The sequence below is a fragment of the Meleagris gallopavo genome, chromosome 2, assembly GCF_000146605.3.
Source record: "Meleagris gallopavo isolate NT-WF06-2002-E0010 breed Aviagen turkey brand Nicholas breeding stock chromosome 2, Turkey_5.1, whole genome shotgun sequence".
NCBI classification, from domain to species: Eukaryota; Metazoa; Chordata; class Aves; order Galliformes; family Phasianidae; genus Meleagris; species Meleagris gallopavo.
In genome coordinates, this window is record NC_015012.2 from 44,989,027 (window position 1) to 45,013,006 (window position 23,980).

General features: G+C 36.1%; 1 protein-coding gene across 1 annotated transcript in view; it reads left to right on the plus strand.

Annotated features, from left to right (window-relative positions):
- LOC100551145 (utrophin) overlaps positions 1 to 23,980 on the plus strand; it is a 259,447-nt gene that overhangs the window by 47,310 nt on the left and 188,157 nt on the right. Inside the window, exons 31-38 of the mRNA XM_010707135.2 lie at positions 491 to 626; positions 2,764 to 2,913; positions 4,234 to 4,318; positions 5,846 to 6,051; positions 7,216 to 7,333; positions 10,800 to 11,005; positions 12,278 to 12,432; positions 16,841 to 17,030. Coding sequence (XP_010705437.2) covers positions 491 to 626; positions 2,764 to 2,913; positions 4,234 to 4,318; positions 5,846 to 6,051; positions 7,216 to 7,333; positions 10,800 to 11,005; positions 12,278 to 12,432; positions 16,841 to 17,030 — 1,246 coding nt within the window. The remainder of the gene's footprint in view (positions 1 to 490; positions 627 to 2,763; positions 2,914 to 4,233; positions 4,319 to 5,845; positions 6,052 to 7,215; positions 7,334 to 10,799; positions 11,006 to 12,277; positions 12,433 to 16,840; positions 17,031 to 23,980) is intronic.

Genomic DNA, 23,980 nt, shown 5'->3' on the forward strand with positions numbered 1-23,980 from the left:
TAACTATCTCATATTCCTTCTGATTTTTCTTCTTTCTCAAAATCATTTCATTGCTAAGCCAGACACCTTTTTTGGAAGGAATGCTGAACTAGTTCTTTTGGCTGAAGCACTTTGGCTGAAAGTACTCTACCTTGATTTCTGTTTTTGCATTGTCAAAGATATGCTAATTGAAACAATTGTATGGTGGAAGTCAACAGCAATACTTCAAAACAAAAGCTTCAGTCTGTTTGCAGCCATTTAATATATCTGACCAGCTATTTTCTGAACAAACCAAAAATCCTTTGTGAATGAGCCTTAAATTTCCTTCAAAGATTAAAGTGTGAAATATTCTAAGATAAATACATGAATTTTCATTGTGTCTGATGATACAAGGTTTCCTCCTTTGTTTGTAAATATTATAGAAAGCTATTAAGATTAAGCTTGAGAATGTTGACTGGCATGTCATGTTCACTGCAAAAGTGCATGTAGATATTTTGTTTTCCTTTTTAAGGCTAAAAGGAGAGAATCAGCAGCTGATAGATTACAGAAAAAAGCTTGATGAATTGCGTTGCTGGTTGGAAAACGCAGAAAATGTTCTGGACATGAGATTTACATTCAACCATGAAGAAAATTTACGAGAATTACAGGCAAGATCCTTGAGTGTGTGTATGTATGCATGTATATGTTTTGTGCAAAGTATCAGAATGTGACTTTTGGAGAATATTTTCACTGTAAATTAATAAAGAAATATGTTGGTTGTGTGAGAGTTTTGTGTGATTACTTACGCAAGCAGGTAGCATCTTGTAATGAAATCAGGTTGAGTTGATAATGGTTGTCTAGCCAGATGATGATGGCAGTTTCGGAAAGTGAGAAGTATATATACAACTGATAGAATTTGGTAAAAGGAATTTTACTCAGGATAATACCCACAAGTCTACTTTATAATTCTGAAGACATCAAAAGTCCGTAGGTTTAAAAGGGTATTGTGAGAATGGACAAAAGTTGATAAATGGACAGATGGGTATGTAAGCACCACTGTCTTGTTTATTAGGCAAATTTAATACTTTGTTGCATGCTTTAGACTGTATTTAACCTGCTGATTTAACTAGTAAGGGTTGTGGTCATTTCCTGTTATTTAGATGTGTATATATATGTTATTTTTCCTGTTTATTTTGTGTCTGGGTTTGATAGCAAAATATCTTGAATTTTAGGATGTGTGAAAGAGAATATTTCTGGAATACTAAAAAGAATCCAATAGTCGTAGTTACTCATTTTTTAAAAATAACAATTAAAAACAAGTCTACTGCTAGACCAAATTAGAAAGCCTTGAAGTTGCAACAAATGTATATAAGTGATGTAAAGTAGTTGCTGTTGTATTTGTTCACTCTCTTTTTAATCAATTGAGTATCCTGCTGACGGCTACTGTGCAAGTTTAATTTTTCTCGTGAAGCCCTGAAGTAAAAGGTAGAAGTGGATCATAGGGGGTGTCTGTGTGTGCGTGTGTGATATAAGAATTTACTAAGAAGCACTGGCAGGGAATTAAATATCATATTTGGACCTATCATAGCAGAAACAGCATTTGCAATTATGATTGTGCTAATTAGGGAAGTGAATTCAAAGTACTCAGGAGGGTGAAGAATTCCTCACAGGTAAAGAAACTTGGATAACTTTCCTTGTTTTGTATAGCCAAAGAATGATGAGAAGAGAGACGGTGAGAAGAAATAGGATAACATGGGGGAGAATATCTGTTATTAAAGACTGCTACTGGGGAAGTGGGAGTAATGGATGTTAACTGATCAGTCAGGAGTAAATACTATCTGGGAATGAGAAGGAGGTTTCTAAATAAAGAAAAGTAAAATAGGCATTAATTCAAACAAAAAGAAACAACGCAAACTTATTTTTAAATAGATGCTTGAAAATTTAGTAAAGGTACTATTTGGTATTGTGTTAATTCTAACCGGATGCTCTGTTCAGTGAACTACCTTCAGGCCTGTGTTCCTCTCACTTTCATGTACACACTTCATAGTAATGTGTTATACAAGTATTATAAATATTAGGGTGGATGAATATGATGCATACTAGCTAATGTCATATGTTTGTTCTAGTGCTTTAAAGACAAAACTTATGATTCTCACTCCATAGTGCTTTTGGTCTTATGGGCAAATGATAGCACAGTTATGTTAAAGTCAGTGGGCAGTGCACCCAAGAGTAACATTCTTCTTGCAGGATCTGACCTGTACTTTCATCTTAAAAAAAAAAAAAGAAGACTATGGGAGGTTGATCAAAATTGAATTGTAAGGTTGCATTAAGTTTTTAACTATCTTTAGAGCACATATCAGTAGGAATAAAGTATCTTGTGACTATAGTTTCCTACATCCTGGCTCATGCCAGGAGCGAGCCCTTAGTTTTTAAATTATTTCTAAAACTAAAGCAGGCTATAATTTTGATTAAAAGAGCATTGACTTTTGGATACACGTGATGCATCCAGAAGTGGTCAAATAGAAGCATCTTGTGAGGTCAGAATTGATGTGAGTGATGTCAGGCTATGTAGGTACCCTTTGCATGTTTTCTTCAATTAGTAGTAAATGTTGATCTTTGAATATTTGTTTTAATAATTTCTACATGTTACCAAGAATAAGCAAACAAAAAACAACAAAAAGCTGCTTCTGTTACATATTTTGAAGGAAATTTCTAACTACTAAAGCAAAAGGAAAACTTTTCTTCTTGTTATTATTTAACACTTGTGCATTTGACTTCAGTCCCAAACTATTCTGTCCCTTTTAGGTCTTAAGTGAAGAGATGGAATTACAGGGAGACAAACTGGAATGGTTGAACAGAACTGAACCTGAAGTTATTCTGGATAAAAATGTTGATCTTCAGGAAAAAAACAAGCTTTCTGATAGCCTGCAGTCCCTCAATGTGAGATGGAATAAGGTGTGTATTTATTCAGCATTTTTACCTGAAATTGGAAATATAGTGGTGTATTCAGAGTGATAGTTTTTCTTTTTCCATGCATCTGTGACATCTAAAATGTCTTGGAAGGTGTGTGCATGTTGAGGGACTGTCTACCTGGCATGAATCCATGTCTGCATGAAAACCCTGGTAAACGTTATTTCATCAGAATAAATTGATTAGTTTACTTTTTTGTTGTTGTTGTTTTTTGTTTTGTTTTGTTTTTGTTTTGTTTTGTTTTGTTTTTGCATTGGCTTTCTTTAAACAACTGGATCAAAAATGTTTAGTCATAGAACTATAGAACGTTTTGAGTTGAAATGGTTCTTGAGGATCATCCAGTTCCAACCCCCTGATGGGCAGCTATTCTTGTTCAAGTTGCCAAAGCCCTGTGTAACCTGATCACTTACAGAGGTGGGGTGTCTACAGCTTCTCTGGACAACTGTTCCAGTGCATCACCACCTCCATAGCAAATAATTTCTTCCTTGTGTCTAGTCTACAGCTATTGTCTTTTAGTTTAAAATCATTACCAATGGGCCCTAGCACTATCCTCCTTGATAGGGTCTCTTTCCATTTTTTTTGTAGTCTCCCTTTAAGTTCTGGAAGGCTACTGTAATGTCCTTTCAGAACCTTCTCCTTTCTAGGTTAAGTAACACTAACTCCCCTCAGTCTGTCTTCTCAGGAGAGGTGCTCCAGCCCTCTAATCATCCTTGTGGTCCTCCTCTGAACCTGCTACAATAAGCCCATGTCCTTGTTATGTTGGGGGCCTCAGAATAGAATGAGTACTGCAGATGAGGTCTCACAAGAGAAGGGGTAGAATCATCTCCCTCAACCTGCTGGCCATACCGTTTTTGATTTTCTGTCATTGCCTTCTGGAAACAGCAGGTCAATTTGTTTTCACTGCAAGAGGATTTTTTTTAAATTAATTTTTACATTAATTATGTATTGCCTTAGTTTTTTGTGATCACAAATCATGAACATTCTTTTGAAATGTGCTTAGTGAGTCTTGACTTTCATACCTGGACAGTAAAAAAACAAACAAACATGCAAACAAACTAATCTATAAAAATTAATTTATTTCTCTACAAGGTTTAGGTAAGACACGGAAAGCTTTGGAAAAACAAATATTGAGCATCTTTTGGCATTTTTATTGTTTTTAAATGATACTTTGAAAAATTTTATTGAGATATGAGGCATACCAGTATAGCAAATGTGATGTAAAATACTGTGTGTGCTCTAATACATGAACTTTTGCTATTAATGTTGATTTATTCACTGCTTTTTTTCCTCTCTGCTGGGCTGCAGGTGTTCAGAGAAGTGCCTGACAGAGTGAGACAACTGGAGGCTTTTGTTAGGCAGCCTTACCTTGTTGCACAGGCAAAGCCTTCTGGTAAGTAGTCATTCCTTCCACTGAGCTGAATACTGTTTGTAGTCAAAAAGCAATCTAAAAAGGAAAACCTTCCCTAGTACTTAGACAAATGGAAATAAGAAATGTTTTTGGCTGCTTGGGACTCCCCTCCTGTTATCAGGGGAGAGAGAGAGGGAATATCTGTTTACGGAAAAAGTCAGTTTGCATTTCAGGTTTGGACGTTGTCCATTGATGCTCCTTTAAATGTGCTGAAGCAGAAGAATGTTTCAGTAAAGCTTAGATGTCCTCATCAGGAGCCAGTGCTATATGTACAGGAAAAAATATCCAAAGTAGCTCTGTCTGTGGCTGTTTGTTTCCCAGTAGATTTGTGCATTTTTGCATTTGTGCCTCTTGGTAACTGAGATCCAATAGAATGTTTATCTATAGCTAATTATCCTGCATATGGATTCTCTGCAGTCCTATAAATGTCATTCTGCATATTTTGGTTCAGTAGGAGCACAGACAGGTCTTTTCCCACATACCAGTTAGTTATTTTTCTGAACTCTGTAAGGGAAGCTGTCAAAAAATATGGTCTTGTATCAGGTATTCATACTCACTGTATTTTTCAAAAGTTATCAGAGGCTGATAAGCAGGTTGTGTGTAAACAAGATGCCCAGGTCTCCGTTTTAGAAGGACAGTCCTTGCCTAAAAGAAATTACAGTTTGAACTTCAGAAAATTAATTATATTTTTTCTTAAGTTCAGTAGTAGCAAAAATAAATAAATAAATAAAAAATCGTGGAGCACAGAAAACTTTCTGGCTTTTCAGAACTCTGATTCAGCTTGTTTTTCTTTTGTACAGGCTATTTCTTAAGAAAAGCTCCTGTCTTTTGTTGTGACCAGTGTGTAATATTTATGCTTCAGCTTGATTTAACTTTGTTTTCTTGGATCAAGAACACAGCCAAACAACTTCTGCATGGAATCCTACTGTTCAGCCCATTCCTCCCTCTTTACAGTATCATACAAACAGATAGAAAGGATGGGGCTGAGCTAGTGGGCATCTGTCCCTTTTTAGGATGGCGATGTATTGCCAAGTCTGTGAAGCCTCTGTTGTAGTAAATTGACTTACTTCTGCTTAAGTGGATTCTGAGTTAAGAATGGGAAAACCTTTCTGTCAAATAACACGGAAGTGAGAAAGGCAATTTCAGATTTTTACCTTAAATTAAATAATTGTTTAATATGCTTAGTGTACATCAAAGAGGGCTTAATTTCATTCTGTTAAAAAATAACGCTATTTTGTTTTTTTCTCATTTGTGTAGTATTATGGGTGATTCATGGGCCCTTTGCCATGCAATGAGATAATTAATAGCTTCAAAACAAGCGAAAAACCATAACGGTGACTTAGATTCTTGGGATTAAAAAGTCTCAAATGCAGATCTTGCTGTGTGGTTTTTTTTTTTTTTAGATGCTGTTACCTATTCATAGAAACTACCAAAGGAAAAAAAAAATATATCCAAACTGTACGTGTAGCCATGATTCTTTTCTTTAATGAAAATACGAAACTCTTTCAGATGTCCAAAAGGTGGTGCTAGTATCTTCTTCATTGGAAATTCCTGTTCAGACACAACATGCTTTGGAACTTTCTGCACCTGCTGATCTGGATAAAACTACAACTGAGCTGGCTGAATGGCTGGTATTGATTGACCAGATGCTCAAGTCGAACATAGTCACCGTGGGAAATGCTGAAGATATCAACCGGACTATTGCACGAATGAAAGTATGTGTTTTAGTGAAGGCTGGTGGTTTGGAGAATTAGGAGACACTTCTCATTTCTTGACTAAACATATAGGCTAAAAATGTATTAAAAAAAAACAACAAAACAAAACCACTACCATAAATGCTTAACCTGCAAATTACACTTCAAAAGCTGTTGATATTATGCTACTCTCACAGAACTATTTCCTGTTAATTCCTTGTCTCCCTTCACAAGCAAGATGTGAGATAGGCACTGCTATTTATTTATTTAATTAATTTAAACAAAACACATAGAGAAGAACTGCAGATGGTATCTTTAGTGATAATATATAGATAACTTATGCTGAAACCTTTGGAACAGCTTCAGTACTCCATCACTGGAGGGTGACCTGTATGATCCACTTAGTAGTGATTTTTTAAATGAATTTTGTTATATTGTAACTATTCTAAACTGATTTCCAGAGACATGTTAAAGAGATTATAGGCTTTAATGTAAATGGTTATGATGTAAATACTTTTCTGTTGATAGCTTATATTGTGCTGAGCTGTGACGAACATGGCAGCATTTGTGAGATGTATGCTGCCATTAAGGTTCGTTGCATTTGACTTGATATCAGTTAACATGAGTAACGGTATGTGTACAAGCTACAGGCTTAATGTTTCTATTTCTGAGAACATCTAACTTCATTTGGTGTTTGATAGAATAAATGTGAAAATGCTATCTTTTAACTGTACAATGCATATGATATGAGGTGCTGGTACATAGCCATCGTTGAAAGAATTATCATGCTCTGTCTCTAGTTCATGCTGACTATTCTTCCGCCTTACCCATCTCCCTGTAAATGTGTACATTTGCATTTGTGTCTATATAAAGATCAGAGCATGGTAAGGCAAAAATAAATTATGGAAGAGAGAAAAACATACTGGAAAATATTTCACAATGACTGGTTGTAACTGTGATTTGTGCAGGTTAGCCTCCACATCTGTATTTTCACTTGTAATTCAGAATACTTTTGCATTTTAAAGCACTGCTATAATACTGTGACAGCTCAAGGGTTGTAAATAGCGGTGAAGCTGCCATCTGTCTCTGGAGACATAGATGCTTAGTCTTATGTATAAGTAATACAGATAATGTTAAGTAAATCCTGTTTTTTGTACCTGAAAATCATATCCTAATTCTCAACAGGTAACAAAGGCAGATTTGGACCAGCGGCACCCTCAGCTTGATTCTGTTTTTACATTGGCTCAAAATTTGAAAAATAAAACTTCCAGTTCAGACATTAGAACAGTGATTACAGAAAAATGTAAGTTCCTCTATTCTGTGTTTTTTAAATATAGTGTTTCCATGACGGTAAAATCTTCATCTCTTTCTCTTAAACTCTTGATTTTTAACCCAGCTGAAGTTGTCTTCCTTGAGTAAACTGAAAATTAGCATTTACATGGTTTCACTATAGAAGTCTAATGAAAATTCTTGGAAGAAGAATTGCTATTTATTTTGCTAACCTGCTGTATTGCTGGGATTTTAAAATAACTTATGAAAAACTTGAGTTACTTGACAGACACAGAGCCAGAGATAAGGATTTTATAAGTGTCACGGAGTTAACTAGATCAATCTATGTCCTTGACAGGGGGGCAGTAGGCCCCTGGGCCCCCCCAGCCCCACAAAATGGGAAGGGAAAAGGGATAGGGAGATGGGCTCAAGGAAGTAAGAAAAAAACCAGCAGCAACGATCTATGGAGGAAAACTTACTTTACTAACTATGATATTGGAATACAAGATAACACAATATAATACAATCTGATTGAAATTGAGACTAATAAATAAGACAAGAGAGAGAGAGTTCCTGAGACCGAGTCAAACCAGAAAAGCTTGGAACAGCTAGGAAAGCACCCTCCAGCACCCACTGCAAGACAATAAGAGACCGCCCCACCCAGAAGGGCCAGATCCCATGACTTCCGTAATGTATAGGGATAGGTGCCTGGAATTGGAGCATTAACACTTTAACTCGCAGTGCACTACATGATGTTATGATGCAGAATACTGAAAACCAAAAAATATAAAACCATGACAATAAGGCTTTTTATTTGTTGATATAAAGGAGCTATTACTATATTTTTATTTTTGCTGATCCTACATTACACTGGACAATTGGTTTTAAAAAAAAAAGCATGAATATATTGGCTTGGAAGACTAACTTTTGAAATTGTTGACTGAGAATTAGAGCTTTTAAGTCATTCATGTGTGTACTTTAAATAAATACTTTGAAAATTTCTTTTACTTGTACTTACGGAAGGAAAACACAACTGACATGATTAGAAACTAGGGGATGTCATATTCTTTGAACTCCTGAGGCTTTGCCAGTTGCTAAGATTAGAAAATTAGTGCAGCAGGAAATACTGCAGTTAGCAGAAAAAAGAATCTATGAAGCAATGGAAAGATATATTTTGCCATCTTTTTCTGCAGAGTAGTTTGGTAGTAGAATGGTAGCTATTGTAGCTCAGTGGAGTCAATCAGTAAGGAGAGATTTGGTCATTTGCAAAGCATCCCTCACAAAACATAAAAGAGAATAATGAAATTGTATTTTGAAAACTGATGTTTAGTTTCCTGATAGCTTTTCTTACTAAAGATGGAAGCAGGGAAGCTATGTATGTTGCCACAAATGAAGCTTGCAGTAGATACCCTATGCATGTGAAGCTTTTGCTACCTGTTATGAAACATGAAAAAAGTGAAATTTACATTTGTAAAGAAAAGTATGTTTCTGTGATAAGGGCTTTGTAGTAGTTTGCTCTTTTCTCAAGTGAAGAACAGAATTGCTTTGTACATCTCATTCTTTAAATGCTCAGGAGAATACACACTTGCAAATCTGCTAAGTGTCGTTAGATGAAGCCTAATTACTCAAATAGCTGGGAGCGCAGACGTAAAGTTTCTCTGGAACTTGCTGTAGTAACTGCCCACATGCAGGAAATTAAAAACAACATGTAATTGGGTTTTCTTTCCCAATTTTGAACCCACAGGCAGATCCTTGAGGCCACTAAGAATTTCATTGTCAGGGAGTGAAGGGAAAGGAAATACATCAATAGCAGATAATTTCATTAGGGTATCTTGAGTGGATAAAAGTTTCAATCCAGAGAGAGAGCAAGTTTAACCTGCCCATTCATAGGAAAAAATCTGTAACAGAAATTCAAGGCATATTCATTCATTAATAATATCTGTATAGAAACATCAAATATGTATCAATTTCAACCCACTTGCTGTTTAGATAGTTGTTTCACAGGGATGTTTTTCCTTCCAGCCTTGTGGGGAGAGCTTAAAATCATAGGAGACTTTTCTCTACAGTTTATTAGCCAGCGCACAGTGTTATACTCATTTTTCATTCCTGCTGTTTTTGCTTTTGTATATACATTTGCTGCTGTGGTTACTGAAGTTTTCTTCTGAGGTCTCATTCAATTCATTCAATGACCTACATCATGGCAGAAAATTATAGTCACTCTGGCGAAGGCACTTCACTGCCACAGTCCGAGAGCTCTGTGAAGCTGAACAGAATATTATTGGATGTATTTTAAAAGATAAGAAATCCTGCCAGGCAGATCAAGCAAAATGACTTTGGATGTTCATAAAAGATTTATAGAACAAAAACAAACAAAAAAACCCAAAATATCAAAACAACCTGCAAAGGATAAAGTTCACTTATGTGGTTTTTAGCTTAAACACATGCCTTGGCATTTTTTTGCTTCATGAAGGATTAAAGCAACTTGAGTATCAATTACATTGCTTTTCTAATAAAGTAAAATTACATACATTACTGGTAAGGTAATTACCTTGGCGTTGTTGCTTACTGCCAACCTGTTGCTGCTGAGAATACAGATGTTCTCAAGAAAGCCAGCGTAGGTGGTTTTTTTGCTTTTTCTCTTTTACATTTTTTTTTTCTTACTCTTCAGTTCAAATAATACAACGTGTTGCTACTGTCATGACAGGTAGTAGGGAAGACCTATTGTTAGCTCTACAGACTCTCAAGAAATATACCTTTTTTTATTGGTCTGTAAGTATAAAGAAAAAAGTATGATGCTGTTGGTTTCTTTCTGTCAGGCAGACTTACTACTTTCCCTGATGCTATTATTTTGCTCTAGGCTTCAGTCATGTTTTCTTTTTCATTCTTTGTTTATTAAAGGTTGAAGCTTGTTTATTGATTGTCTAAAGTAACTCTATTTATTGAGAGAGGAGATATTTGAAGGAAATGGGGCAAGATCAATAACTTCTCTGTTGTATAATCTACACAAGCCTCTAGAATCCTGTGGTGGAGTGAAAATACTAAAGCACATTGTTAGTGGAGTGCTTCTACCTTAGCCATAGTTGTTATGCAACTGCTACTAGACTGAGTTCACCACACACAGTGGTCAGTAAACCTTAGTTCACTTTTTAAGTGCAGAAAGGTGACTTGTTGTGGCACAGCGTTCACCCTGCCCTGGTGCTCCCTGGAAACTCTACTGGTAGCGGATCTACTGTGACATCTCTGCTGTGCAGCTGTGGCAGATTTACCTCCTGTGAATTTACCTGTATGCTGACCTGCTTAAACAAGATGCAGTCAAACCGCTACTTTTTGTTTACTTGCATGAATATATAAATTACTTGAGGAACTAAAATACAAAATATTGAAGTGACTGTATTTGCAAATGAGTACATTATTGCCTCTTGTCCTGAGGAGTAAGGGTAGTTAGGACTACTTGATTGGTTACCTTCTTTTCTTTTCTTTTTTTGCATTGTCCTCTCCAGTGGAAAAAGTAAAGAACCAATGGGATAACACCCAGCATGGTGTGGAGGTGCGGCAGCAGCAGCTGAAGTACATGCTGTCAGACAGCATACAGTGGGATGAGCAGAGGAAAGAAATGGAGCATCTCATGGAGCAGTGTGAGATCCGTCTGCGTATGCTTCAGCAGGCCCCAAAGGAGGTACTTGTCAAACAGATTTCAGATAACAAGGTAAGACCATCTGCAGTTGACTTTTCAGTCTGTGTTATGCTATTGGATTCGTTTGATATCTGAATGTAAGATTTAATTGTAAGGTTGATGTGGTGGTTCTGTGATTTTGGGCACTCTGTGTTCTAAATCACTTTTTTTCATCAGCCTTCCTGAGAATTACTTCTGAGAGAAAAACAGGTGGCCTGAATACTTGTGTGCCTTTTTATAGGTGTGGCTAAAAGGAGCATAGTATAATCTGATAAATGATGCTACGCAAAAAGCCCTTGTATTGATAAAAGTTTTATCATAGAACCACAGCATGTAGCAGAAATCTATTAACAATAGTAAATCCAGACATGGAAGAAGTTATTTAAAATTATCCCAAGTTTCACTTCTGATTGATACAAAGCATATTCATCTTATTTTTTCTCTCAATTCCATGTGATCTTTGTTGCTTTTTGTATCACAGTGAACGTGCTGTGATAAATCAGTAAATCTGATGTCCTTTGTGATGGCTGTTTGAAAAAGGGCAGGCTGTAGGAGGCTCAGGGTAAGAACTAAAGAGATTAACGATTGAGGAGGGGCTCTTATCAGTGTGGAACTTAGAACAATCTTTAATAGACTTCGAAAAAATGTGTGTACGTATATAAACAGATATTCAGTGTAGGGATGTGGCTGGGTATGGAAGGAAGCAGAGAGTTTAGTAATGAGTATTTCTAACTGACCCCTAGCTATTTCAGTCAGCAGTAAATTTTTCTGTTCTTCATTGCCTTTCCTGCATGAGCAGAGAATTGGAAATGGGCTCTTAGGCCTACTTTTTTGCTTTCTCAAGTGAAATTAGACATGTGTCCAAACATTGAGTATAGAGATAAAAAAGGTACAACCGATTAATAAATAAATAATATATATATTTTATTTTATTCAAAACTCTGTAAGGGCTAAGTACGTTATATCGTGCCAGTTGTATCACTGTTAGCATAACTTAAATTTGTTCACGCTGCTAAAACCTAAAACTATATTTACTTCTGTTGCCAGTAAAACGTACAGGAGAGTTTTGCTAGTTCTTGCTGGCTTTAGCAATTTAATTTTTCTCGCTTCTGTTTTGGTTCTTTGTTAGGATGCTTATTATTTAATAGATCTTCCTTTTAAAAGGAATTTTATTCCATAAAAGAATTATGCACATTCCTGGCTTTTTTAAGCATAAAAGAAGGTATTATAATGATAATTACATTATATGAAAAGCAGTCTGATTTTGATTTTGCTTTGATATCTTATTCTGAAATTCCTTTTTAGATGTTAATACACGATTTGCATAGGGGAGACATCACAGTAGCTGCGTTCAATGATCTTTCTAATAAACTTCTTCGAGAGTATCGTGAGGATGACACAAGGAGAGTGAAGGAAACCACTGACCAAATGAACACTTGCTGGGTCAATCTGAACCAAAGGTAGTTGGTTGCAAGGTTTCACTATATAACTTTCTGTTTTAAACTTGTATCTCATGTTTATCACTTACACCTATTTCAGTCTCTTCTCTGCAGGCTTAGTTTTACTGCAGCATTTAGCTCTGCTTCGGTGGTTTAATCAGGTGTAGTGAAGCTGAATTTTGATGATGGAAATTCCCCCACAGTTTACTATGGAAGGCTTCTGTATGACTTCCAATTCTTTGTTCAAAAATGATAACAATAAGTATTTAAAAAAAAAAAGGTGAAAAAGGTGCTTCTCTCATGTTTGCTCTCCACTTTGCTTGTGGCTATTTTTTCTCTAAAGGTCTTTGAGCAATTCTTCCTGTTCTGTGATGTTGCTATGCTCTGTATATATGTAGTTTGTTACCGTGCTTCCTTTTTGTAAGGCTGAAATTATTCAGCTCTGCTTTCCAACGTGTTAATTCATTTAAGGCCTTTCATCTAATGGAAACTTTTCCTGAATGGGGCTGTACTTTAGGTTTCGGAATGTGATGTGTCTGACACTCCCATCAAGAAAGCATTTGATATGTAGGAGCTGAGATTTGAAGCTTCTTTGTATTCATCCTATTCATCATTTGCAAATAAGTCTTACAGACCAAATGCTGAACATATGATTGCATGTATTTTCCTATGCGTAATATTTTTGTGTATGCGAAGTAGTCTAATTGCTTCAAAAGTCTTCAGCATTTTATGGGTAGTTATCATAAGCCCAATGTCTGACTCAATACCAGCGTCTTTAAAAGACAATATACTTTGTGATTAGAAGGACGGAAGAGAGATCTGATCCTGTGTGTACGGGAATGGAGTAAATGACAATGAAAATCTGTATGTATGTAGGTGCACACAAAAAAGGGAAGCTGCTTTTTTTTTTTATTATTTTTTTTTAAATTGACATGTGAGTTAATTGAGAACGAATCTTTCATAGTAAAGCTTCTACAGTTGAATGATATGTCCTGGGGAATAAGAGGAAGAGAACTTTACAGAGGTAAGCAGTTGGTTTCACAGGTAATTAAGGAAAGAAGAATGTAATGTCTTGTTATCCTTCCTTGGAGGAAAATGATATCTTTGTAGTTTTCTGCTTTTGATGTCAGAAAGAGTTTTATACAACTCGTTTCCTCGTTATTTCCATTGAGAGATAGATGCATAGAACCATTGAGAAATAGAACAGACAAAACTTTATATGGCTCATTCTGTGTGATCATTTGAGAGAGAATAAAGACTTGTTGATCTCTAAATGTTTTAGAGATATCTAAGATAGAGTTTTCAAACAACTAAAATATTTCATAATTGATCTAGTGTGGGCATTTTCTTTTCATGGTTCTTCAGTTAAAATGTCCAGTAGACAGAGGCAAAGGAAAGACTTTTAGCATATGACGAAACTTCCGTAGCTTTTTACTTTGTGAACTAGGTTGTAGTGATGGGGTCACCTTTTGAAGTGACCCATTTTGACCGTTCGTTTGAACTGAGTCTGCATGTTTGTCTGCTTTTCCTCAGAGTAAACTAGTATCTTTTCCAAAAATGCTGTTAACTTCATCTGAAATAGGTCATGATGATTTCTGGGAATAGAGATGCAATTAGAGGTTGGCAAGAGAGCTCCTGGTTGGATTAGCAGTGCCTGTAGGTTCCAGCTCTGTAGTAGCCTCATTCAAATTCAAACTTTGCAGTTTTGTCTAGAGCTAGCATAAAGCTACCCACCTATGTCAAAGCAGGTGATCAGAAAGAAGAGCTCCTGACTGGAAGCCTCTAATTATTTTTGAATCTGCTTAAAGTTTGGAATAGTAAACACCTTGCGTTCTATTGTGTGTAACTGAAGCTCCACAGTTATCACTTGGGCTGCTATGCTGCAGCCTTACAAAGATGAATGTCTGCTTTGTTTCTTAACTAGTGGCAGAATGTACAGGAGAACTCAGGAAACCAGTGGGTAGCCAGAGCATGGAGCTGCTCACTGTAACCCTGCGGAGCAGAGCAGAATTAAAAGGGGAGAGTGCAATAAGAGCACCTTTTCAGGCGAACGAAGGTTTTTATCTTTGCCTTTAAATGCAATAAACAAAAAATCTATTGAACCTTGGGCACTGAGGATGGCTTAATGTGACAGATCTCAGGACAGACAAAGATTGTTCCTGCAGTATGCATGTCCTATGGCTTCTATAAGCACAAACCTGTATTTATGGCATAATGCTTTAAAATACCATCTCTGGCTGTAGCTATGCCTGGAGGTTGCGGAAGGGGATCCTTATTAGCATTACCTGGAATAATCAGTCCTGAATGTCCTCAAGAGTGCTAGTGGTAAGGCTTGTCATGAAACACAAAGTTGAAGGAAAATAGTGGCATTAAGAGGCTGAAGCTTTCTCATGTTGACATTGTTTAAATTGACTATTCTGTCCGGTGGCTATTTATTTTTATTTCAGGATGAAGCTGTAGTTCTGTGTCATTCTGCTGCTTCAGTATTAGACTGTAGTTGCCATCTAAACTGTCTTAAATGTTCTTCCCTGATTTTCTTTTGATCGCATGCTTATACATTGCATATTTTTAGTGTAAATCTGAAAAAAAGAATTGTGTGGAATAGGGATCTGAAACAGTGCCATGAAAGCTTAAATGCTAGAGGTATGACTCTGTTTTTTTTCTTGGATATTGCTGATAGGATCTGCTTGAACATTCTCCACTACCACTGAATAAAGTAAAATTAGCAGCAGTTTTGTGGAATTCTGTGGGTTCTCTTTATATTTAATTCTTGCCTACTGGAAAGGCTGTCTTTTGGAGACTGATCTGATCATATTAGAATTCTTTGAGAATCTGAATAATCTTTTTGGCGTGGAGGAGAGGTTAATCTTCAATACAAAGTTCTCTATCAACTTCTCTTTTACATTTGAAGCCTTTACTAGAGTGAAATGAAAATATTTGGGTCTATTCTGTAGGACAGTTGTTCACTACTGCTGTATAGGTCATCATTAAAAGCTGCCATGTATTCTTAGATTTTTAATTGTAGATCTGTTAATTTATGCTTCTGGGTTGCATGCTTAACGCAAGGAATGATTTTCAGCTTTAATTCAAATATCATGACAGCATTGTTACTGTAATTAGGATTTAATTCTTCACTTTAATTTCAATCAAGCAGAAAGTTTGAGAAATTAGGACTTTGGGCTGAAGATTACATTCTTCAATGAATCTTATTAGATACAAAGTTCAAGTTGTCTTAGTTCCCATCTAGTACATCAGTACTTAGGCTTAGAAATCTGGGTCACTTGGTGTTTTATCCTCTAGGGCTTTTCTCTTTCTTTGAAGGTCACCTTTATTATCAGTCTGTTCTTCTTGCTGTCACTCCTGTTCTTCCACCTTTGGCCTTAACCCCCCCTGCTAGGGAAGAAAATCCCTGCAGAGTGAGAGGCGTTTGAAGTCAGAGCTTATAAGTGGTTTCACTTTACACTTTTCCTCACAGTTCCATGGTGTGCTCTAATTTTTGAGCTGATGCTTGTTATTTTTTGTTGACTATATGCTGGTCAAACATTTAGTCATCCCTAGCATGCTATTTATTCTCTTTTTTTTTTTTTTTTTTTTTTTTTTGTTCAAGAGGAGGCAAAGCATGCCAAAGCTTTATTCCTGAGTGAAGGCTTCGTATCATGCTACTCATTTGCCAGTAGTCAAAACTTGGGGAGGCACAAAGTCAGGAACAATCCGTAGGATCTCATTTTGAATAAAGCAATTATTAACAAGTGGCGTAAGGTCTATCCTCCAAATATTAGGGTTGTAACTCTATCTTCCTGCAGGTTGTTTCTAGAAAATTCTATTGTTTATGCTGGTACATTCTTGGACTATATTCTGATTCTGCCAGTTGTCTTTTCTTTAAACATGTTGAGTATGGGCTGACTGTTACTACTGTAATGTATTACTCTGAGTGATAGAGCCCACAGTCTTTTTTACCAGAAAGAATCAGGTATTTGACTTTTCACGCTTCCAGAGTTTAATTTTGCAGTAGATACAAATTAGGGGAAATGTTTCTGCTCACTGTAGAAGAAAAAAATTGCCCCAAATTCTCAGTGTTTCTACTCCATGTCATTTTTGTTGAAGAGAAGCATTCACACATTATGCATATGGGAATGACCTCTGCCGTTAAGAGTAGCATAAGCCTGTGATGATAATGCTCAAAAAGAAGATACCTCTGATTCTTCCACATGCATTCTTTAAAAGCACTGTAAAATACATAAGTTTGGAACATCTGTTGATAACTAAAAATATAATAATCAGAGAAACAGTGGTATAAACAATGATAAAACAAGCTGATACAGATGTATAGTTTCCTAATAAAGAGAAGTTTCAGATTATCTTTTAGAAGTTTCATTATGATATGTGTAATACTGAAGGAATATTTTGATGCTTGCTGTCTTGTTTTCAGAGCTGTTGATAGGCAGAATATCTTGGAGACAGAGCTGAAGACAGTACAGACCTCATGCAAGGATCTGGAAAGCTTCCTCAAGTGGCTTCAAGAGGCAGAGACAACAGTTAATGTTCTTGCAGATGCTGCTCGGCGTGAGAACACAGCTCAGGACAGTGCCTGTGTAAGGGAACTCAGAAAACAGATGCAGGTGAGAAACTGCTGGTTATTGTGCTTTCCCTCAGTGGCAAATATTATAAAGGAAATCTAGTTTAACCCACAGGAGAGTGGAGATTTACAGCCTATTGGAATGTACTTAAAAATAGTATCTTAGAAGTCAAGGATGAGAAGGAAGCAGATATATTCCCTAAAATGTGTGTTTTATGGATATCTATTTCACTTAGTGCTCTTAAGCCTCTTTGTATGTTGGCTGTATTCAGGAAGAGTAGGAAGGAGGGACAGAACCTGGGTTCAGTTTTCATTAAGGGTACAATGTATTGATGGGAGAACAGGACTGTTTCTTAAAATTTATGCGTTTGGGCCTGTGGCAGGACAAAGCTGAGCATCACTGTATTTTTGTCTTTCTGTTCTGCATGCATTTCCTTTGTTGTCCTGTTTAACAGATTTGAATGCTTTCATGTGTCGTAATTCTCCTGAATCTTTTAATATATATTTTTTCCTTCAATGAATTTACTTTATTTAGTGTAGTTATTTTGATATGCACAAAGCTGGGAAGCTACATCAGCTCTCAAATCCTGTGCTCTGTGCTCTGAGTTTGGAGCCATATATTCTGTGGCCTTAATTAATGGTGTTTGGACAACAAGATTCTGCTATTAGTAGGGCTCTAATCTGAACATATCTGTGTTGAATTTAAGTGAAACGAGGCAATTTGAATTATCTGATAACAAATTACTCACTGTGATTAGAAAAAAAATAATGATATATTGTGGTGTTTTGTGCCTGTGGAAGATGACATTGTCAGTCAGTGATGTTTCTGTGATTATGGTCAGTCAGGTAACTCATCTGTAGAGATGTGTTTCTCTGATAACAAGGAAAAGCTGTTATTTTGCAGTTTGCCACTGCTGGCTATATGCTGTTGTGAAGCATCTTGGTAAGGGAAGATTGTTTGCTTCTTCATTGTTCTTCAGTTTGATTAAAACTGCTTGAGTAATGCTATTTGAGGGGAGAATTGCTGGGCAAAACTTCCAGCTATGTGGGGAGGTCTATAATGAACTCTTTATCACATCCATTGTCCTGCCTTGTAACCATAGCCTCTGAGAAGGGAGATGTAATGCTGGGTGTGACCTCCCCTTGTATGGTATTCCTTGAGCTGAAATTATCTGTCTTGTTCCTATGACTGCTTGCTCCTATACACTGTGTAGATGCAGTATAATTGTTTGAGTTACCTATTGCTTTATGTAATATTTTCAGCTACCAAAGTATTGATAAATATAGGTGAAATATATGCTAAAAACAGACAAAATATGATAGATTATTTTTTCTTAGTGTGCATCGTATATTTTCAAAATAAGATTATCTGTGTTGGGCAAGGGAGATGGAACTGTCTTCTATTGCATTTCAGGACTAACTTGTTAGGCTGCAGCTCAGATCACTCTGCACAGGACTCAGTGATAATGGGCACTGTTGAAACCTTCTTCTGACTTCCACTGCAACATCTGAGGTTAGGAATAGTACCATAAAAATAACTTTGAGCAAGGCAGAAGGTAGTGATTTTTTTAATTAATTATTGTTTTTTTAAGAGTTGAATTTTGCAGTTATAGTGTTAGTCTTTTTATTTATTTCCCATGATCAAAATATAGCAGAAGGCTTTCCTTTCAGGTTGCTGCTGGAACCAGTCTGTGTCAATCACTGTATCCAATATGTTTAGTAGCCACCTGAAAAAGGTTTAAACCTAATTTGAAGCAAGATGCAGAAAGTGAACTAAGAAACAGAATTAACTCTGGGACAACAGGGATATGAAGACCTGTGCCTACAGACGTATAAGTGTTCAGAATAACTTTGTCCTGTTTTATTGTAAATGGACTGTATTTGGTCTCATTATTAGAGTCAGAATGGTATTTTAGCTGACAAGGGAAAAAAAAAAAAGCAAAACTGTAAGAAGAGGGCAAGTGTAAGCTGTGGACATTGTTTTATGTAGAAGATATTTGAGCTCCTGCACACTTATTTCTGAATGTTTCGATGTTTCTGGACCTGTCCTGCTGCATATGTTACTTCCAAAAAAAATTTATTGGCAGTGTTATCAGTTAATGATGCTAGGCTGGAGCTGTACTTGTGGTAGGGGAGAGTAGGTGTAAACCAGAAGCAAGACAGTACAGGGGAATAGTTTAATTGAGTGGTGGAGATGATGGGAGAAAAAGCCAAATTTGAGATAGAAGATACAGGTAGTAAGATTTCTAAATATGGGATGGGAACAGTTTTTCAATCTGTCCTGTATGAAGAACGTTGCGCCTGGCACTCATCCTCGTAGCTGCAAAGTGCCTAAGAAGAGACATGCCAGGATATAAATCACCAAAATCTAAACTGTGAAGTATCTAGAATCACAGAAACTTGTCAGAGTTAATGCTAACTTAACTAGCTGGTGACTCTGTACCGTCCTGAGTGATGTGCTTGAAATGTGTGCATATGTTCATATGGTAATATATATGTTAAATAATATGATTGCTTGTTATAGGGTCTTCAAATTCCAAATCTAGATAGAAATATGGTACGCTTTGAAATGTGATATGCCCTGATTTTACTGTAACGTGAAATAAAAGCATTTATCTAAGGTGAATTACATTTAGATCTGAATTACATTTAGATTACATTTAGATTACATTATTCAACTGAAGCTGAAGATAAGAATTAGCATGTTTTTTTGTATTGTATGATGTGTTTAGTTCTTCCCGTGAAAGAAGTGGTTTACGTGTTCTGTAAAGTGATCTATGTTGTCAAATATGTTAATTTTAATTTTTATATTTTTTAGTATTTTTCATTCCATAGTTCCCTGGTCTTCCTGTCTGTCAGGAAAGACTAATGTTATAGATCTGTAAGCAGCCTCAAGAGAAGGAAAAGATGATAAAAATCCCAGATGGAGAATACACATAATAACTTCTTGTTTTCTTGATACCTGTTGGCATAACTTACTCTGGAAGAGACATTTTCATTAACTGAATTTTTGGTTTTATTTTAGAGTGTGTATCAGACTTGATATTTCCTTTGTTTGCCTATTTGGATCTTGTTTGGTATATGTCAATATACTTCATCAATTTGTGATGTATACTTCATTCCTGATGGAACTATACTTTTTAGATGGACTTGAGAAGACTATATCAGTTTTCCCTGATACTAAATTATCTAATCTGTGTTGAGACAGTCATCTGCTGTTTACTCCTTGTTCTACCACCTGTAGCATTGATGATGGCCTCCCTGAATGTTTGCTACAGCAGTCCCTATAATACAGATTGAACATAACACCTTTGGAAGGAATGAGAAATAGCTGTCTCTGGTAATGTAGCACTGCCATACTTAGGGGTACATTGGCTGTATTGCACTGGGAGTGCCTTGCTAACTCTTCCATGGTTTTGAATGTCCTACTGTCATCTGTAGATGACTTAAATAATTCTACTTTGTCATGGGACAAAGTAGAACATGATGTTAGCTCTTTGGATTCAGTGATGGCTAGGAAATGAGTGGTGGCACAACTGTATACTTTCACTTTGCCAAAATCCTTGTTTCTTATCCTAATAAGTCATTAAGGGAAAGGCTTAAATTGGAATGGTTTTTAGGAGCAGTTTCCTAGTTTCTGTTGTGAGTGAGAATCCTTTGAGATCACTTTGACTAAATTAGCTTTGAGTTTTTTAGCAGAAAGGGGCAGAACTACCCCCTGTAGTTTTTCCTTTTGTATTTGATAATCTGGTTTTAAGAAGCACCCATGTGATTTATTAGTCTTTAGCATGTAGCTGATACAATTAGAGCAGGTATCCCTCTGCTTCTCTCTGAAGATTTATAACACAGTCTGTTATTCACTCACTACAGCTCTGCCAGAGCTGCGTTCAGTCTGAGAGCGAGAGCATCCTTTGCCAGAGTGAGGGAGCAAAAGCTCAGTCTGCCGATTGAAAGCAGCTACTGAGCGAGAGCATCCGTAGTGACACACTGGAGCTGTCTTCCCAAAGGAATTTTTTTCTTGTTTCTGCAGCTTTCGTGCTTAAATTAATAATCTTTCCTGGCTATTTAGTGTACTCTTAAACGGTGGCAGATACTCGCCTGCTCAACAACTTCATTTACTATCTGCACAGGCAGAGCAGAAGAATACTGGTTAGACAAATCTCTGAAGATTTTTTTTTTTTTTTCTATCTTGTCGTTATTTTGAGAGAGAAACTTATGCTATATCAGCCTGCTTTGCCTTTGAAGCCTGTAAAGCCTGTAGCTCTCAGAAGCAATCCTGGAAGAGAGCATGCTCAGAAAGCTGGCAAATCATTGTCCAGTGACCGGGAGGAAATGATAGTTGCTCTTCATTTATAATGCAAATTCTGAGGTGTCTTCAGAAGTGTGGCAAACTTAAAATGATGGCTGTGGTGAGAACATCTCTGCAGAAAGTTGTGGTATTGTTGCATCGTTTACAAAGGATGGCAGTTTCTTCTCCACGTTATCAGAAGCTGTGTAAGGTAAGAAATGCAAGATCTGAATCCAGAGAATATCTAATGCTAACTTTTATCTTTTTTGGGTTTTTTTGTTTTTGTTTTTGTTTTTTTGAGAGAAAAAGAAAAAAGAACAGGACAGATGTGAAAAGTATCTTAGCTATATAGTATATTTTAAAGCCTGTTCATGTGCATGTTTTGTTGGAAGAATGATTAAAAATAAGTGCTTTTCAATTAAGAATATATTCCAAAAAATAAGTGCTATATTATTTACCATTTAAGTGTCTGGAAGGAAAGCATTACTATTCACTTACGTTCTGTAACATACATGCTGCCACATCTGCTTTTCCAGAGAAGTTGGTGAATTCTTGATAAATGCAGCAATTTAACTCCTAGATACCCATTATGTAGAACTGCATTACATAATAAAACCCAGTGATTTTGGTTTTGAGTTTAATTAACTTTTAGTCAGGAATAAGTTCAGCAGACTAATATGCAGCAATTTTCACATCACTTGCCAGCATTTACTGAGTTCTTTCAGAAATTAGAAAAAAAAGAAAAAGAAAAAAGTTGCATAAAAAGCATGTTGACACAGACTGCCACTCATATTGGCATTTTTGTGTTAACAGTTTTGGTGGCTGATTGTTTCAGTTTCCACCAAAAGTATTTCACTGTTTAATTGTTTTTTGCACAGATGCAATTGTTGGGACTTTCAATGTTGTGGTAGCAGTGTAAGATATCTAGTAAATGAAGCTTTTTAAGCAGGTTTATCATTGATCAGATTAAATTATTTGTTTTTAAGATACGCAAAGTTGATAAGCTAGTAACACCACTGTGTTAGTTCCTGTGTGGAGTGGTCAAACTGTGGTGTACTATTGGACTTAAATGCAAAGGTCCTGCTCCGTAACTTTGGTTAAATATAAAATTGGAGAGATCTTCAGTTGTGTACTGACATAAACCATACATACATTAAGTCTTTCTGCCTGCCTTTCAAATTGATTTTTATTCTCACTGCTTGTGATGCTTTCACAAAAAACCTCAGGCAGCGTTAAAGCGCTCCTAAGTTTGTGTACAAGCAGAGGACCAAAGTGTGTGTGACCATGCTCAGAAGCCTGATTCTCATTCCAAGCAAAGCTACTACAACTCATGCTTGCTAAAACACATTTTATGAGCAACGTGCATTAAGAGAAATACAAAAATCTCATACAATAAAAAAGATCTCACCTTCAGGATCAAACTTGAAAGAAAGGAAAGAATGTAACGTGATATTTGTTGCATGATGGTCAAGTTTGTAGTATATGGGGAAAACCAAATCACTTTCATATGGGCCTTTCAATGTGCTTTTGTTTACAGGGCTTTAGAGTTGCATCTTCGTTATGAAGAATGATGGTAGTTTGTGTACACATGAGCTATTTTAACAAGCATGCTTCGTTTATTTGTCTTTGTCAATTCTATCATTGAAGAGCTCTGGTTGCTTTTGTGAATAACACGAATCTTTTCCTAGTGTGAAGGCATGGATTTTGGTTAGCTTTTAATAAAGACTGCAGAAGTGCTTTAAACTTGTTTAGACACATTTTTGTATATGAACTTGTTTATAGCATCAAACAAGAACTATTTAATGATTCTTGCAGTAATCATTATTTGCTAATTGGAGTGATAACCTAGTAAATTGTTAGAGACCAAATTGGATGAGTTTAAACCTACCCAAGGGGCAGTAAAAATCTTCTCAAAGCTGCTACTGATGTATTTTTTCTAATTGAGAATCTATGCAGTGATGGAGAGTTTTTGTGTAACTTAAAATTAAAATTTGTTTTTAACATGCTGCTATTTTCTCCTGTGCATGTCTTCCTGAAAGTAGAATTTTTGTTGGTCTGCCTGTGAAGTTAGACAGTGAATGAGGGAAGACTGTTTTACAATCCCAGTTACTTCCAGCAGGTGTCAATGTAAGGCAATGATATATGGGAATCTGGTGATGGAAATGTTAATGCTTAGATGAGAAAATGGCATGGAAATTACAAATTAAAAACAGCTCTGATAGAGGGCTGGTAAGGATCTCTGATAGCAATCTGTATATTTCTATTTTTGGTATTTCACAGGTTTGTCCATACCTGTAAATTCAGTGGGTACACAAAATAGTTCAGTTCTGCCTAGGAGAAGTTATTTACTACATAGGATGTGAATTATTGCTTCATAAACTAGCATCTAAATGTTTGATGCAAAGTGTTCTCTGAAGATTAACAGTGCATGCTACAATGAGATAAACATTTAAAAAGTGCCAATGAAATATCCTTTAAGTTAGTGTTTGTCTATTTTTAAGCACAATATTTATGAAAGAATAAACAAAGCTTTAGTATTAAAGTACTGAGGAAATTTGTAGTTGTTCCTTTTATTAGCAGATTCATGTCGTAGTAACTGTTGGCAGTCATAGTCTGCATTTTGCAAATTTGTTAAAGGCAGGAACAGAAACAAATGCTTTGGTGAGATACCATTATAGCATAAGAGATCTTTTAGGATTTTTTTT